Source organism: Madurella fahalii (genome assembly GCF_045866475.1).
Source record: "Madurella fahalii IFM 68171 DNA, scaffold_3, whole genome shotgun sequence".
Classification (NCBI taxonomy): Eukaryota; Fungi; Ascomycota; class Sordariomycetes; order Sordariales; genus Madurella; species Madurella fahalii.
The window spans coordinates 4666066-4682426 of NW_027263973.1; the positions used below are offsets into that span (position 1 = coordinate 4666066).

General features: G+C 43.7%; 1 protein-coding gene across 1 annotated transcript; it reads left to right on the plus strand.

Annotated features, from left to right (window-relative positions):
- Positions 1-576, plus strand: MFIFM68171_06759 (uncharacterized protein; the record flags this gene model as incomplete). The annotated part of the gene is made up of 1 exon (XM_071062179.1): positions 1-576. The coding sequence occupies one exon, from the start codon at positions 1-3 to the stop codon at positions 574-576; it is 576 nt and encodes a 191-aa protein (XP_070918280.1).
- Positions 577-16361: the final 15785 nt, after the last annotated feature.

Sequence of the window (16361 nt, forward strand, 5' to 3'; positions counted from 1 at the left end):
ATGATCCCGCACGTCGCCGTCCTTTTCGCCCTCCTGGCTTCCTCCGCAACAGCCGTTCCTCAACCTCTTGCACAAGAACCGTCCCCTCCGCCTCTCCGCTCCTGGGAAATCACCCGCCTCACCATCGCCGAGGGGCACTACCCCGGCGAGGCCCGGTGTCGCGACCTCCCCGTCAACACCATCATGTTCGACGTCCGAGACCCCAACCGCTACAGCGAATCATCATCGTCCGGGGGCAGCACAGCCAAGTGCACCACAAGCTTCCCCTCCTGCTCACCCCCGTACGGCACCTTCTTCAGTTGCACTACCAACGGGGTCGGGAACTGGACCTTTTCGTTCGCCCCCGCCGATACCAACGCGGAGACGTCCCGTTGGAACCTGTGGCAGAAATCGGTGGTCGTGCTCCGTCTGGCGCTCCCGGAGCAGCAGCAGACCCTCGAGGCACAGGCGCGCCTCTCGACGGACGATAACCTGCAAGGATACTGCAACGTGTTAGGGACCTGCGCGCTCATTCTGAAACAGGGGCTGGCGTCGCTGTTGGTCACCCCTACGAAGGTACCGACGGTGGGCGAATAATGTACATATATGTGGTAAATTAAACTAGTTGGGTTAAATAAATAGGTTCGGACTGCTACGGCTGCTACGTTCTAGGAGAAGGTATCCACATGCGACGGCACGTTTCCCCGCCGGTGGAAATTCTTGAGTTACTTCGTCTTGCTGCCAGTTTGCTTGATTCAATTGACATGACAGGGTGGTTGCCCGCTCGTGTAAAAGTCACAGTTCAGCTAGAGCCCAAGAAGAGGAAGAGAAAAACAAGACAATTAGAGATGAGTTTACAAGTCGTTGCATCCATCGCCCAGGGCAGATTATCAACATCAACATCTATGATGTCCGTAATGATGTCTGCTTCCACCACCCATCGTCCTCATGGGGGCAGGGTTGTGGTGATGGTGGTGGTGCCGACCGGGACTGAAGCCGCCGCCGTATGCAAAGTTACCTCCTCCGTATCCATACCCAGGACCGCAACCCTGAGAGGTCATGGCTGGACGGGGTTGAGTACCGTACTGGGATCCGCAGCCATCAACGGCGTATCTCCGTCGGCCAAACGGACAGAGGCTGAAGCACATTATTGCAGCGGGGAAGGGTAGTTGCTGCAGGTTTCAGGTGTCACTGTACCAAATTACGGCGAGTTTCAGGCGCGTCAATCTTAGTTTTGTTCGGTTCCGAGGGGTGGTCGGTTGTTTTCTCTCAATGAAAGAGCATGGAAAAGTTCTTGCCATTTCTGGAAATATTTCTGGGAACGATTTCAAGCGACGGAAACTGCGGCCCTGAGGGCCTTTAACTTCGCTCCTTCCCATGATGTCACAATGTCAAAGCAGAGGTGGCCATTTCCACTTTCAGTGAAGCACACCGAATGACAGGGAGCAAAGAACTGTCGGAAACACGGCACCTCTGAATCTTGGGAAATGACAGTTTAGGATTTTTATGTGTCTTGTCTTGATTGTGTTAATTGTCTCCGTCTTCATTGTCTGTCCTGTCTATCTTTGCTAGAGAGTTTGCTCCTTTTATAGACGAGATACGTGTATAGGATGACGTCCGTACAGTGGCGCAGTTAGCTACCAGTCTTCCTTAGCTCAATAGAGTATATAGGTTTGGCTCCTGCACTAGATCCTGTGATCCTGATCCTTTGGCACATGATCCTTTTGACACACCCCCTCAGATTCAACCTGTTAAGAGCTTGAATCTGGACTCCTCTCCTGCAGACTGGGTATCTGCGTCAGTCCTAGCTACTTAATAAATCTTTGGTATAAGGGGTAGTTAAGAGCTTTGGTTAACCCGTCTGCCATTATCTTGGCTGAGGGTGTATATTCCACCTTGATTTTCTTGCTTGCCACTTCCTAGCGCAACCAGTGGTTGTGAATATCCACGTGCCGTAGTCGGATCTGGAGGGTAGCCACTTCAGCTATAACAAGTCGTATAGTCTGCTGATTATCATATTGAATCTTAATATAATGGTCGTCCAGTTTGACTGATAGTTCGGCCAGTAGTCAGCTTATAAAGAGAGACTCTTTAGCGGCTTATACCAAGGCTAGTAATTCGGCCTCTATAGTAGATGTGGTAACAGTTTCTTGCTTGTTAGCTCTCTAACCTACAAACCTACCAAACAACTTTATAGCGTACGCCTGAGAGCTCTTTCGATTAAGGCTATTATCAGCGAAGGAGGTGTCGCTAGTAATAACGTAGTCGTCGCCACCCTCTAATTATAGGGCCATTTTGTATATGTGATGTAGGTAGTAGAGGATTTGGTCTGCAGCTTTATGGTACTCGGGCCTAGGGTTGGTATTGAATCTGACTAGCCGTGACACTACAAAAGCTATATCGGGCCTCGTGATCATAGCGGCGTATAGAATAGATCCAGTTTTCCGCTGATAACTGGTAATTGACAAGTACTCTATTTTACTATTGTATGGCAACAATTCGGCCGTAGTCATTAGGATCTTAGCCGTTAGGCTCGTTGTAGCTAGGTTGACAATCTTATCAAGGTAAGCCGTTTGCGATAGCCAAATCAATCTTTTAGATCGGTCCCTTATAACTTCGATGCCTAGGAACCATCGTAAGTCATCCCCGCCTATAAGCTGGTACTTTCATTGTAGCAGGTTGATCAGTGTCTGGGCAATGGCTGCCTTTTCTTTCTTATAACCTAAGATAATATCGTCGACGTAGAAGAAAATCAGGATTCCGTCTTTAATTAGGATACATGTAACGAGAGTCTCCAGACGAAGGTCAGGAGGACCGGCCGAATGATGCTGGATGATGTCACGATACAGGATAGATAAGAACCCTATGAGGGAACTCTCTTACGCGGGGCACTTCTGATCCGCAAGAATCAGTCTCTGTGTAATTGATAGGAGGCTGTTTACTAAGATATCGCCCGTTGGTCCAGGTCTTTTCGGTATCAAGACATCGTGGTCCATCTCCCTCAACGTATTCCCAGAACAACCCCTTTACAATTCTGATCCTTCTGTTCTACCGTTGGCCGAGATAGCACCTACGATGAGTACCTCCCGTAAGCTGGGAGCAGAGTCGAGTCCAGGGGAAAACACCCCCCAATCACCTACAAATCCTATGCGCCTTCATCGGTCGGAATCACCAGGATTTCGACCTCGTATATCTTTATATACCCTTTCGGACTCCCGGGTTCCGCGTCAAGCTCCTTACCATGATAACCTATTGGAATCAACCCGTTTTCGGATACAGTAACTGGAAGCGCTGAAACAACTACGAGAACAAGAAGAGGGTTTGCTTCGGAAGCTAGGCATCTTACCAGGCGAATCCTTACCGAAATGCAGACGATATCGTTCTCCTTTAGTAGGTTCTAGTGACCATGATGAGGACCGAAAGGCAATCAAGGTGAAGCATCTGATTTAGTTCCCTAATAACACTACCTATCGACGCCGTTTAGAATAGCTCCAAGATCTATAGCGAATATTTATAGGAGACCCGAAACGGTTTAAAATGGGTATAAACCGGATCCTTTTCGCCTTAGATCAAATAGAAGAACGTTCTTACAATCGATAGTACAGTTATTACAATAATCTTCTAATAGATATACGATAAGAGGCTGAAAACGACTGGAAAATATTTGAAGATTAGATATTGAACTATATTCGAGATCTTATAGATTAAGAATCTACTATTATAAAGCAGCTTAATAATACTAAGTAATGAGAAAACTAGTCTCTCTTGGACTTTCATTAGTACTTAGAATCCTTTAAAGCCCAATTCCCGAAGTAGGATAAAAAGGCTTATACTCTTACCTTTTATATAAAGCTTTCGTCTATAATTAGCAACTATATCAACTTATACATCTATAACAAGCTAGAGACTCGGGAAGAGATAGTCAAACTCGCTATTCAAATTTGGTATAGTTTCTAGTACCGAAAACCTTAGGAAGCTCCTAAATATTTATCCCGAAATCCTTCTTACTCTTCTCCTTTATCGCGTTCTTCTCTAACCTATAAATCGTCATTTTATCCTCGAAGAGTATTATTATCCCGTTATTACCAACGAAATATGCAGTCAACGACGCTATATACAAAACCTAACGACTACCCTACATCAACCCTATCTTATTTCAATTAATTGAACCCTATAGACAGTTAGGGAAACCCTTTAACTTATTTTATTTATAGCAGTAATATCTATTTTGCTAATAACTGCCTATAAAAGGGAGTATCAGTAAATAAAGCTACTAGGTACCCTAGTCGCTGAGGTAGGGAATCGCGCCTAAATCGGCGGGGAAACGGCAGATACCTGCGGACGTGAACCCCAATTACGTCGGTGAAGACGATGTACTAGGGGTTCCAGTCAAAGAACGAATATATATTTCCGTAACCTTATTAAACTATACCCTCAATCTATTATAGTCGATCTCGATACTGGAATAGAGATTAATATTGTCAGTCTGGAGTTCGTAAAGTAGAGGAAACTCCGATAGATCGGGATGCAATCACCCCGTATTCGGTTTATAGACTATTATATTGTTGAAGCATTTAGTGTTTATAAAGTTCTCTTAGAACTAATAGATTGCCAAGGAATTACCAAAAGAACATATATTTCTTATACTGCTATCAATTACCCCCTTATTACAAACGATTCCCCTGTTCTTTTTAGGATACTAAGTTTAATATCCTATAAGATCTTGTTATACCTAGAAGGGAATTTATAATGGTTTATAACGGAATTAGAGTATATTCGGATTGAAAACCCGAAGAAATTCTTAAAAATATATCGAGGAGAAGCTTGTGTTTACTCTTTAATGCAATACCCAGATATGCCAGAAGCGCTTTTTCCGGAGGAGGAAGAGGAGAATACCCTCCGAAAACCTAAAGATATCCCTCCTGAAATCTCAGACTTTACAGATGTTATGAACTCTAGTAACGTAGATATTCTACCTTCTTTCAAAAGTACTGATTATGCTATTGATCTACTTCCTAATACTATTCCTCTTGTTGGACCTCTTGTCAGATCGAAAATTGGGATTGCTGTGAGAAAAGGAGAGTGAAAGGATGATTCGCATTGAAGGAGCGGCGTCTGCGCAGCTATCGCTTCTAAGGAGGTGGTAGGTGACAGTGTTGAACTCTGAACGTTCCAAAACTTCCGGCGAAGCCGGTAATTTATAGGCCCCTGACCCTGGCAGTGCCCCGCCTGCACCTGACACCCTCCTGCACCTGACACCTCTTTACCCTCTATTACGATATGAACTTTCGATTTTAGAGGAATATCTACGTAAAAACCTAGTGAAAGGCCGTATTCGTCTATCCTAGAGTTCAGTTGCAAGTCCTATCTTATTTGTTCTAAAGAAAGATAGTACTCTACGCTTATATGTGGATTACCGCGGACTTAACCGGATAACGGTTAAGAATCGGTACCCTTTACCGTTGATCTCAGAATTCTTAGACCGAGTATCCGGAGTAAAGTATTTCACGAAGTTGGACCTGAAAGAGGTATACTACTGGATTCGCATCCGAGAAGGAGACGAATGGAAGACAGCTTTCCGTATCTGATACGGTCTATTTGAATATCTTGTTATACCTTTTGGCCTGACAAATGCTCCTACGACCTTCCAAAGTTATATTTAGACTGCTTTAAGTAGGCTACTAGACGATTGTTATGTATGTTATTTAGATAATATTTTAATTTTCTCTCTAGACTGGGAAACCTATACGACTTACCTCTGACGAGTCCTAGAATACCTGAGATAAGCGTAGTTATACTACAAGCCCAGTAAGTGTTTATTTTATTAGGATAAGGTGGAATTTCTGGGTTATATTTTAACTCCCTGTAAAGGGGTTGTTCTGGGAACACGTTGAGGGAGATGGACCACGATGTCTTGATACCGAAAAGACCTGGACCAGCGGGCGATATCTTGGTGAACAGCCTCCTATCAATTACACAGAGACTGATCCTTGCGGATCAGAAGTCCCCCGCGTGAGAGAGTTCCCTCACGGGGTTCTTATCTATCTTGTATCGTGACATCATCCAGCATCATTCGGCGGGTCCTCCTGACCTTCGTCTGGAGACTCTCGTTATACTCCCGAAGGTGTCGGTATGGATTCGGTACGAATTCAGACTGTCTAAGATTAACCTGAACTACAGTCCTATCGAGACATCTAAGTTTTCTTGAGATTTTATAATTTTTACCGTCGATTTATTCGAGGTTATTCGGAGATTGTATTACCGTTGAGTAATTTACTAAAGGGGTTACAGAACGGACGAAAACTAAGAACTCTCTGGTTAGAGGCCGAAGAGTATATAGCATTCGTACGGCTCAAGAGAGCATTTCAAGATGCGCCAGTTTTGCATTATTTCAACTCCGAACTCCCTGTTATCATTGAGATAGATGCCTCTGACTTTGTAATAGGAGCTATCCTGTTGCAGGTCCCGAAAGGGGGCCGAAAATGTCCTGTTACGTTCTAGTCGGCGAAGTTTTCTGGACCGGCCTAGGACTATAGAACTCCTGATAAGGAGATGATGGCTATTGTAGAAGCCTTTAAGTATTGGCGATACTACGTTAAAGGGGGTTGTTATAAAGTTATTATGTTTTCGGATTATAATAACCTATAAAGGTTTATGAAGTAAAACCGATTGAACGGCCGATAGGCTAGATGGTATATATATCTAGCAGGATTTGATTTTACTATTAAGTATCAGCCTGGGAAGCGAAATCCGGCCGATAGCCCCTCGAGAAGACTAGATTACGAGGATAAAGAACGTCCTGATAGACTCGAGTAGATGCCTACTTTTAAGAGCAAAATTGCTCGGGCAAACTGGATTAGAAAGCTGATTATAGAAAGAAATAAGATTGCCTATTGTATAGAAGAGAGTAAATTAGCTCGTATAAGAAACCCTAGTAAATTAGCTAGTACCCGGGTCGGAAAGACGACTGCGGAAGAGATTAAGAGAGCTTACTGTATACCAGAGAATAGCGAAGATGCTAGTATATAGGACCCTAGTAAACTAGCTAGTTGGAAACCCGAAATAATAGGTTGTCCTTCAGAAGTTACTATAGGATCGCTAAGTATTTATCTACTAAGACCTTAGGATTACTAAGAAGCCGATTGACTTAGATGGGAATAGATTGTTACTTGTTAATATACAAGAGAGTACGCTTAACTGGAAGTAGTTTATACTGTAGAACCGTCGAAATCTATAAGAGAATTGATCTTAGAGCTATAAGCTATAGATCCAGTAACTCTGAAAATCAAGGAAAGGCTAGTAAGTCTAGCCCGAAACTAGAGAGTTTTATTTAAATAGGTACTTAGATACGAATAAGAATTGCTATATTAAGGACGATTATTCGTCCTAGTAGAGCAAGCTGTTAAGTAGGAGTTACTCCAGCTTTTTTATAATAATCTATTAGTAGGTTATTTTGGTATCGAAAAGACTTTCGAACTGTTATAAAGAAAATACTTCTGGTATAGTATAACTAAAGATGTTAAAGACTACTGCAGAACCTACTATACCTACTAAGTCAATAAGATAAGACGGTATAAACTATATAGATCGCTCGAATCGTTATGGATTCCTATACAACCTTAGAGCGAAATTACTATAGACTTCATTATAGGTTTTCCTGTAGTAAAGAGTCCCGATAGCTCCGAGAAGGACATAATACTAGTGGTTATCGATCGGTATACGAAAATGAACCGATTTTTCCTAGTATCTACTACCATTACTAGCTAAAAATTGGCAGAGCTTATTTATAAAGAGATTGAACTCAAATATAGCTCTATTGATAGTTACATTAGTAATCGAGGTTCTGTTTTTACATTATAGTTTTAGAGCGATTTATATTACCTGTAAAAGGTATATAAGCGGCTTTTGACCGCTTTTTACTTGTAAACCAACGGGTAAACGGAGCGAATAAATCAAATACTTATTCAATACCTCCGTTACTTCGTATACTAAAACCAAATTACCTAGGTAAATCTCCTCCTAGAAGTAGAATTTATTGTCAATAGTACTGTCAATTCTACAATCAAGATAAGTCCCTTTGAAGTACTAATAGGTTATTAACCTCCGATTTCCCGCTATATCGAAGGCAATATACAAGAGAGGAGGATATCCAGTATAATTGAAAGAATTGAAAAACTTGCTGAACTAAGAAAATAGTTTGAACAAAATTAGGCTAAAGCTATAGCAGTCTAGAAACGATATTACGACGAGAAGTATACGAAAAAGGAGTTTAAGAATGGAAGTTTGGTATTGTTATCAACCCGGAATTTGAGATTTAAGTTACTAAGGAAATTGGTATTTAAGTTCATCGGTCTATTTCGTGTTCTAAACTGAGTCGGATCGCTAGCTTATCGTCTGGTATTCCCGGATAAGTACAATCGTTTGTATAATATATTTCCTATATCAATGTTGGAACCGTAGTATAGCCGAAAAGGAGACGATTCGTCTATGATACCGATGCCAGACCTTGAGGACGACGGAGAGTAGGAAGTTGAAGAGATTCGAGACGAGAGAAAATTCCAGGGTAAAACCTTCTTTTTGGTCAAATAGGCAGGCTGGCCCTCGGAGTATAATCAGTAGGTATCAGAGGAGGATATAACAAATATACCCAAGCTGGTATCATAATTCCGAAAAGTATATAAATACTAGCGAAAGCATAGGTAATAAGATGTTAATTAATATCTACCTATATAAAGCTATATCCCGGGGTATACTAGACGCTAACCCTAACCGAAATACCCTAGAAAAACCCCTGAAAACAATATAAACCTCAGAAAATTGAGGTCGGTACTAGCTCTAAATCAGGAGCTACCTCTACCCAAACCTACTAGGCCTCTATATCCTCTATATTAACAGCGATCTCCTCCTTAACCTTCTTAAGAAAACGGCACTTAGCGCCCGACTAATCTATAAAATCAATATTGCTAAGCGATAGACGAGCGACAGACCGTACCTCCTAGGCGCGTACCTCAGACTCGTATTGCGAAAAGTCAGCGATAACTTAATAGAAATATAGTAATTGAAACTGATATCAGCATTATAGCTGCGGTTCCGGCTAGGGTAGGACAACTGCTATAGGCGGAGTTGGCTATACAGCGCGACTATAAAGCAATATACTATATAAACTTGCTATTGAGATATCAGCGATTTGTATACGAAGATAAGCGAGATAAATGCACTTATAGAAGACGGCTTAGTAGTATCAGAAATACCGAATTGGCAGCGATAAACGGTCTTAGCGGTATCGAAAGCCCCGACTAGATCTTTAGCGGTAGCGGCGATCTTCTTACAGCTACAGCGAGACAGTATAGAAACTTAAAGGCGATTACCCTCCTCGTCGAACTCGCCTTCGGCGTCCTCTATACGATAATCGACGATAGCGCGAGCTACGTCGATAAGGATTATAACGTCAACAGAGTCGCCAACTATTCTGGCAGCAGCCTACAATCGTTAGCAAATCTCCTGCCAATCCGCTGAAAATATATATAACTTACCGGCATATACAACTCTTTCTTTACATTATAATAGGAGCAACACAAGGAGATCGACTACTCGAAAGAACAGTTAATCGTAAGGACCTCGCCAGAACAAGGGTTGGTATTTTTAAATACCGAACGAATGCATTTCATATACGGTATAACCTCGGTAGCGGAGGCGGCGAAAGCGTCTATCGCGACAGAAAAGTAGCCGAAGCGATAACGAGAAGAGAGAGAGAGAGAGAGGAAGAGAGAGAGAGAGGGAGAGAGAGGCGAGGACGGGCAGCAAGCCACGCGCAGGAGCAGAGCGAAAAGCAAGCGAAACAACGTATAGAAGAGAGCCTGAAGAAGAAAAGTTTTAGAAAAGGTAGGGGAGGAGAAGGGTATTTATACCCGAGGAGAAACGGCCAATACATATCTACAAATTTACAATTATATACAAGCCTTACGATTGAACAGTCGTATAATCTTTACGCGTTTTGAAGTTGCGAGGACAACATATAAGTTTGGATAGAAATCCAGACGATTCGGCTGTAATTCAGATCTCAGACCCGAACTAGGAAAGTGGGACCTCGGAGCCGTAAATCCTACTACAGCCCGACAACCGGCCGAACTTTTCCCGAAAACCTCCCGACTATAAAACAACTTACTCCTCACCCCAAACCATCGTTTCTCCTTTCCTACTACACAGTTCGTTAGAGCGGATGGACTATAAGGTCCACCGGTTCGACACTTATCCATTTATACGGCTACGAACAGCACTCGACGTACACCTGATATCTACCCGATATCATCCCAAGTCTTACCCCCTAAGTTCAGACGATCCTTAGTAGTAAGGAATCTGAGGACAGGTTCTACAGAGGGGAGGATAATTTGTAACGAGAGTCTTCAGACGAAGGTCAGGAGGACCCGCCGAATAATACTGGATGATATCACGATACAGGATAGATAAGAACCCCGTAAGGGAACTCTCTTACGCGGGGCACTTCTGATCCGCAAGGATCAGTCTCTATGTAATTGATAGGAGGCTGTTTACCAAGATATCGCCCGCTGGTCCAGGTCTTTTCGGTATCAAGACATCGTGGTCCATCTCTCTCAACGTGTTCCCAGAACAACCACTTTACAATATAGGGCTCGTATAGGATGGCATAGAACCCTAGGGTCGAGAGAGTTATCTTAAGTTCTTTTTGCTAAAGCAGCGCTAATTCGCAGAGGCCGTATAGGGCTTTCTTCAACTATAGGACTTTGTTAGAACTTTTATAGCTAGGAGGCATCTGTATATAGATAGCATCTTCTAGAGTAGCATTGACAAAGGCATTGACTACATTGAATTGTTTTAATTCGAGGTCGAATCTGGCCGTAATAGCTATAACGATATAAAATGATCTAGCAGCAAAGGCAGCTACGTAGATCTCCTATACCGATAGTCTTTGTTAGTTACCCCTAATAACTAACCTTACTTTACATTTCTTAAAAGTTTCGTCTTAGTTGAACTTATAGATATATACCTATATACACCCTAAAATATACTTGTCTTCCTTCTACGGCTCTTACCGGTTAACCTCAGTCCAACAGTCCATTTCGGCATTTACTTGTAAGTAATCCTTTTCAGCTTGGATAAATTGATCTTTGAATAGGTAGTCTTTAAGCTGGTAGTGCCACCTCGGCAACAGAGGTAAATCTTGGCTGTAGAGAGTCTATAGGCTGTAAGGCCGTCTAGTAAGTTGTTATACCATTGCCTTCGTAATTGTCTAATCATTGTATACGCTAACCGGTTGCTATAACCGTCCTGCTATAAAGGCAGCTATCCAGAGTTTGAAGGTTATATCCAGTACGGTTTACCGATCAGCTTATTAGATCGAAGCTACAAGTAATACGGCCAGTGGTGTTAAAGAAGGTATAGGATACAGCTCAAATCTTGAGGACGTATATAGAAATTGCACCTCTTCTTCGGCCTCTTCTTCAGCCGCCTCATCTTCCTCGTCGGTATCTAGTATCGGCTGTTCGATAATATCTTCTTCTAATGCTATGGATCTTGGTACGTCTAGTTCGAGTAGTTATATCGTTGCAAGGAGGTAGCTTAGTTCGTCGAATTGGAGATACAGGCAATTGTTCTTTAGAGTTTGGATATCCTCGTTGAAGATCTCCTCTTCGTTAAATATCATATCACTTATACTAATCACCTTGTTGGTTACCAGGTTCCAGATCCTATAGATATTTGAAGAGCTATATCCGATAAGGTAGCTAATCTAGGCTTTTAGTTCCAGCTTTGGGTTCCATTACCGAAGATTTTTTGGTTTATTAAATACCTCTTTTTAAACGCTTATTATCAAGGTAAAGGCTTTACAGCTGTAAACTCGGAGATAAGCTTAGTCTAGCTTCTTGTCTTCCACTACTATACCATCTCTATAGGCAAGGTAGGTATAGAACTGATCGTACAGGGTCTTCTAGTTATACCCGTATTTGGGAGTCTAGTTGTATAGGTAGATTGCAGCTCTAGCAATCTCTAACCAAATTATTACAGGAAATTTGGCACCGGCTCGCATTACCCTGATCTTTTCTATAATCACACCCCTTGAGCGTTCAGCACCCCTATTTTGCACTGGCGTATTGGGTGCCGAAGGCTCGACCTTAATAAAGCGTTATATAAAGACGGCCTTGATAACTAGCTAATGGAATTCGTTATCGCATTCCAATACCTTAGGCTGTAGTTAGCATTGTTGCTCTAGGGTACTAAAGAAATAATCAAGTGCTGAAACAATAGATTCGGCCTCCCTGTCTTAAAGGTAGTAGTCCTAGGCTAACCCAGACCATCTGTCAACTATCAACAACAGATATCGGTAGCTGTTATAGCCTTCTTTGAAGTCGAAGAGGTTAATGGCAAAGCGTATACCTGGACCTTCGTTGTGGACTCTGGGTTGTCGCCGGATTCGAAGCTTGGCCTTGGAGACTCTATACGCCTCACATTCGACTGTGGTAGGCCCCTTGATTCGTACGTCTTATGTATGTTAGACCAGGTGTTCTAACGTCTATAGGCTAGGATGGCCGAGCCGTAAATGCTATAAGTCAGTAATCGCTTTACTAGGTCATCTTTTAGTGTAGGTATTGAACCTATTACAGCGTGCAACGAAGGCTGCATTGAAGTAGGTATAAGGTAGGTCTTCTAGGACAAACTAGTCGTATCGATTTACTAGGTAGCTAAGGACAAAGCCATTGGACCTCTATAGGCAGTTGTTACTAGGACTTATATCCTACTAGATACCCTACTTTCATAGTTGCCGTAAAGATACCAGGTTGCAGACAAATCCAAAGCAGTAGACTACGTCTCGAAGCCGTAAGATATAAGTAGTTTTTGGTTAGCGTTGCTGTATCTGTGTAATGAGAGCTACAGGGCAAGACCAGGAGAACCAGCCGAATGACGGTGGATGATGTCACTGTACTAGGGTAGATAAGAACCCCGTAGAAAACCCTCTCACGCGGGGGACTTCTGATCCGTAAGGATCAGTCTCTGTGTAATTGATAGGAGGCTGTTCATTAAGATATCGCCCGCTGGTCCAGGTCTTTTCGGTATTAAGACATCGTGATCTATCTCTCTCAACGTGTTCCCAGAACAACCCCTTTACAATCTGTTGCCATCGAGGTCGTGACGGCTGGTGTCCCTGAATCTGGATATCCATATCTCCGTACCCTTGGATAGGTACTGAGCTATCGCCGGCCTATACATAGTCGCCAGGCTCGGCCTTCTTATAATTATTAAACCTATATCTTTAGTTAAAGATATAAATAGTAGTTCCAGAGTCTAGGATAGCTGAATTTTTCAAAGGATATTCAGTTGTTAAGAAAGCTGTCTTTATAACCAGAAAACTGCTAGGGCAACGGCCGATTTTTCGGCCTAGTCAACTCTGTAACTTTATCTAATACCTCAGCTTCTCGACTTCTTTTTATAACGTCGGATCCTTTAAGGCCTCGTAGGCCCTAATCCGAATATAGTCTCTTTCAGTAAAACCTTTAGGTACTAATTCCAGAAAGGCATAGTAGTATCTCTACAAATGGTAGAATTGGCTATAACAGGGACATATAGTTGTAGCTATACCTAAGGCCTTCTTTGGCCCTATTTTAGGTCTTTTGCCCTCTAGGGTCTCGGCCTTGCCCGGAGCTTTACTCCGCTTTTTGGGTTTGCCACCGCCAGAGCTACCCTATTGCATTCGTTAACCATTATTTTGTTCCCCCTTATCACTACCAGGGCCGACTTCGCCATCAGAAGCGTCCTCCTAATAGGCCTCTTTACTACCTTTTATAGCAGCGAAGGAAGGACCAAACGCACCTTTTACTATCCGGTAGCTACCTAGTCTACAGGCTCTCGTTAACTACTTTACCTCCTCCCGAAAGTCGTTAGCTACCTCTCAGTAGGTCAGGGTTAACTGCAATACCTTTACTGAAATGGTGCAGAAACACACATCTACACCCACATACCCACCAAAAACAAAGGGGAGGGCAAAGACGGCCAAATGCCCGACAGACAAGATAGACAAGACAGGCCAGGCGACACCACCACAAATCGGGTCCCTGCAGCCTAAACAAGGTCAAAACAACCTGTGCAGATAGAGCTCCCTCTGATCAGAGGGAGATCGCTTTGCACGCAGGGAGAGCTCGTCAATTGAGCTTGCAACAAGTGTGAAGAAAGGTCCTGAATTGATTGTCCTGTCTAAGAAGCAATGGCCAGGATAGCTCTACTTATGGTGCGAAAGAAAAATGGGCCCACGGCAAGTTCCAGCCCCTGGGCACCATCCTAGCAACTGTGTCCCTCTGATCAGAGGGACCCTGCCCTCTAGGGACTGTTTTCCCCAACTCATTACTCCTTTCACTAGCTTATAAGCCGTAACCCAGTAACTTATAATCAGCTTTACCGCATCAGTGAAATCCTAGAACTAGGCACTTGTCGATAGAGCCTCAGGAACTTTCTTCCTTTGGGCATTAGAGAGCACTTGCTCCCAGTTTTCGGACCACCTAATTAGGTCCTTAGGGACTCGTATAAGGGGTTTAACGGCTTGTCGATAGACTTCGCGAGCGTCTGAGAGTGCCTTGTCGTGACTGATACCGGCTTAGGTTTGAAGAGCCGAATACCACTCCGAGATTATCTCGGTCGGATCGTAGGAAGTAAGCTGGTAATATAGACTGACTATCTTTAGAATCCACTACTTCAGCCGCTCGATCTTATCGGCTTATTACTCGTACTTCTTGATCTCGGCTTGGTAAATAGACCATTCGAGCTGGAAGGTACGAAAACCGTCTACTATGAGATCACCGATTCCAATTGCTGACGTAATTGCAATTGCTGACGTAATTGCAATTGCTGACGTAATTGCAATTGCTGACGTAATTGCAATTGCTGACGTAGTTGAACCCGTAGCCAGGGCTACCGTCTGGTCGTCCTCAACCACAGATTCGGTATAGCCTCTAGCCGTAATAGTTGACTAGGTAGGGTTCTTGTGCTTATGACGTGCTGGGTCCGGAGCCATAGACTCGTTGAGAAATGGGGTCAGGCCTTGAATCTAGGCCCACGTATTCCCGGCAACGGCCTGGGCTTGGAACTGCAGGTTCTAGGATTCCCAGTCGTCAGAGCTGGTCAGGAAAATAGTCTTATCGTTGTTGACGGCTGTCATCTTGAATCGGATTCAGGGATGCTTTTGATTGTGCTTCCTTTATTGGCTTGCTAATCGGAGGTTGAGCGAATGAGACTCTTAATTATCGGAAACACGGCACCTCTGAATCTTGGGAAAATGAGAGTTGAGGGTTTTTGTGTCTTCATCTGTGCTGGAGAGCTTGCTCCTTTTATAGACGAGATACCTGTATAGGATAACGTCTGTTCAGTGGCACAGTCAGCTGCCAGCCTGCTTTAGCTGACTAGAGTAGATGGGTTTGACTCCTGCACTAGATCCTGTGATCCTGATCCTTTGGCACATGATCCTTTTGACAGTGCCATTCCAACTTAACCTCTTACTTAAACCTATATAGGTATTACCCACCTATATCTGGAATTACCTAAATAGATATAGGGATTACCCACCCGTACCCAAATGATTTTGGGTAGGGTGGGTTATACCCAGTAATATCTAGGTAACCCATGGGTACCCGTGGGTGGGTTTTCCTTTCCCTATCCAGCAGGTTCAAGATCCCTAAGAAAACAACGTCATGCTCGGGGTTTCGCGCACGCATACTCTCAATGACATCACGGGGCGAAGTGACTTCCCGTAGGTTTTCGGTTCTGTAGTACCAGCAGGTGGGACGCCACCGTAGCGCGCGGTCAGCTCCGTGCCGTATTAACAGCTCGCATACCGCTACCCAATTTTTTGGCCTGCTGCCTATAATTTTTTCAGGGCCACGCTCTAGGAAAGCCGACCACACGGTGCTACCCTCCTCCGCATCTTGAGAGTTGGAGCCTGTAGGCAGCTTTATCGTTGGGGTCCGCGCCATATTCCAAAAGGATGCGAACAACCGTTGGGTTTGGCAGTATTCCATCTCCAGTGTTAGAGTTATAGAGCAAATATCCCGAAGTCGCCCAGAAAAGCATATCTTGCAATTCGGACTTGATGGGGCGCCGCTGTCGTAACCTCGAGACAACATAGTCGGTGAAACCAGCAGCAACGGCAAAAGCCAAAAAACTTCGAGGGAGCCCTGAGTCCCCGTGGAATACGAACCTGGTCATTTCGGAGAACGCGAGATGCTCGGATTTCAATGACTTCGTTGGGTGCTCGACGGTTCGGTCTAGCTCAGCGAGGAGCCCTTCGTATTGATCAATGGGCTTGCCGTTCTTCTGAAAATGCTTCGCGAGTAATATGGCCTGGTTAATCAGAGATTCAACCTTGG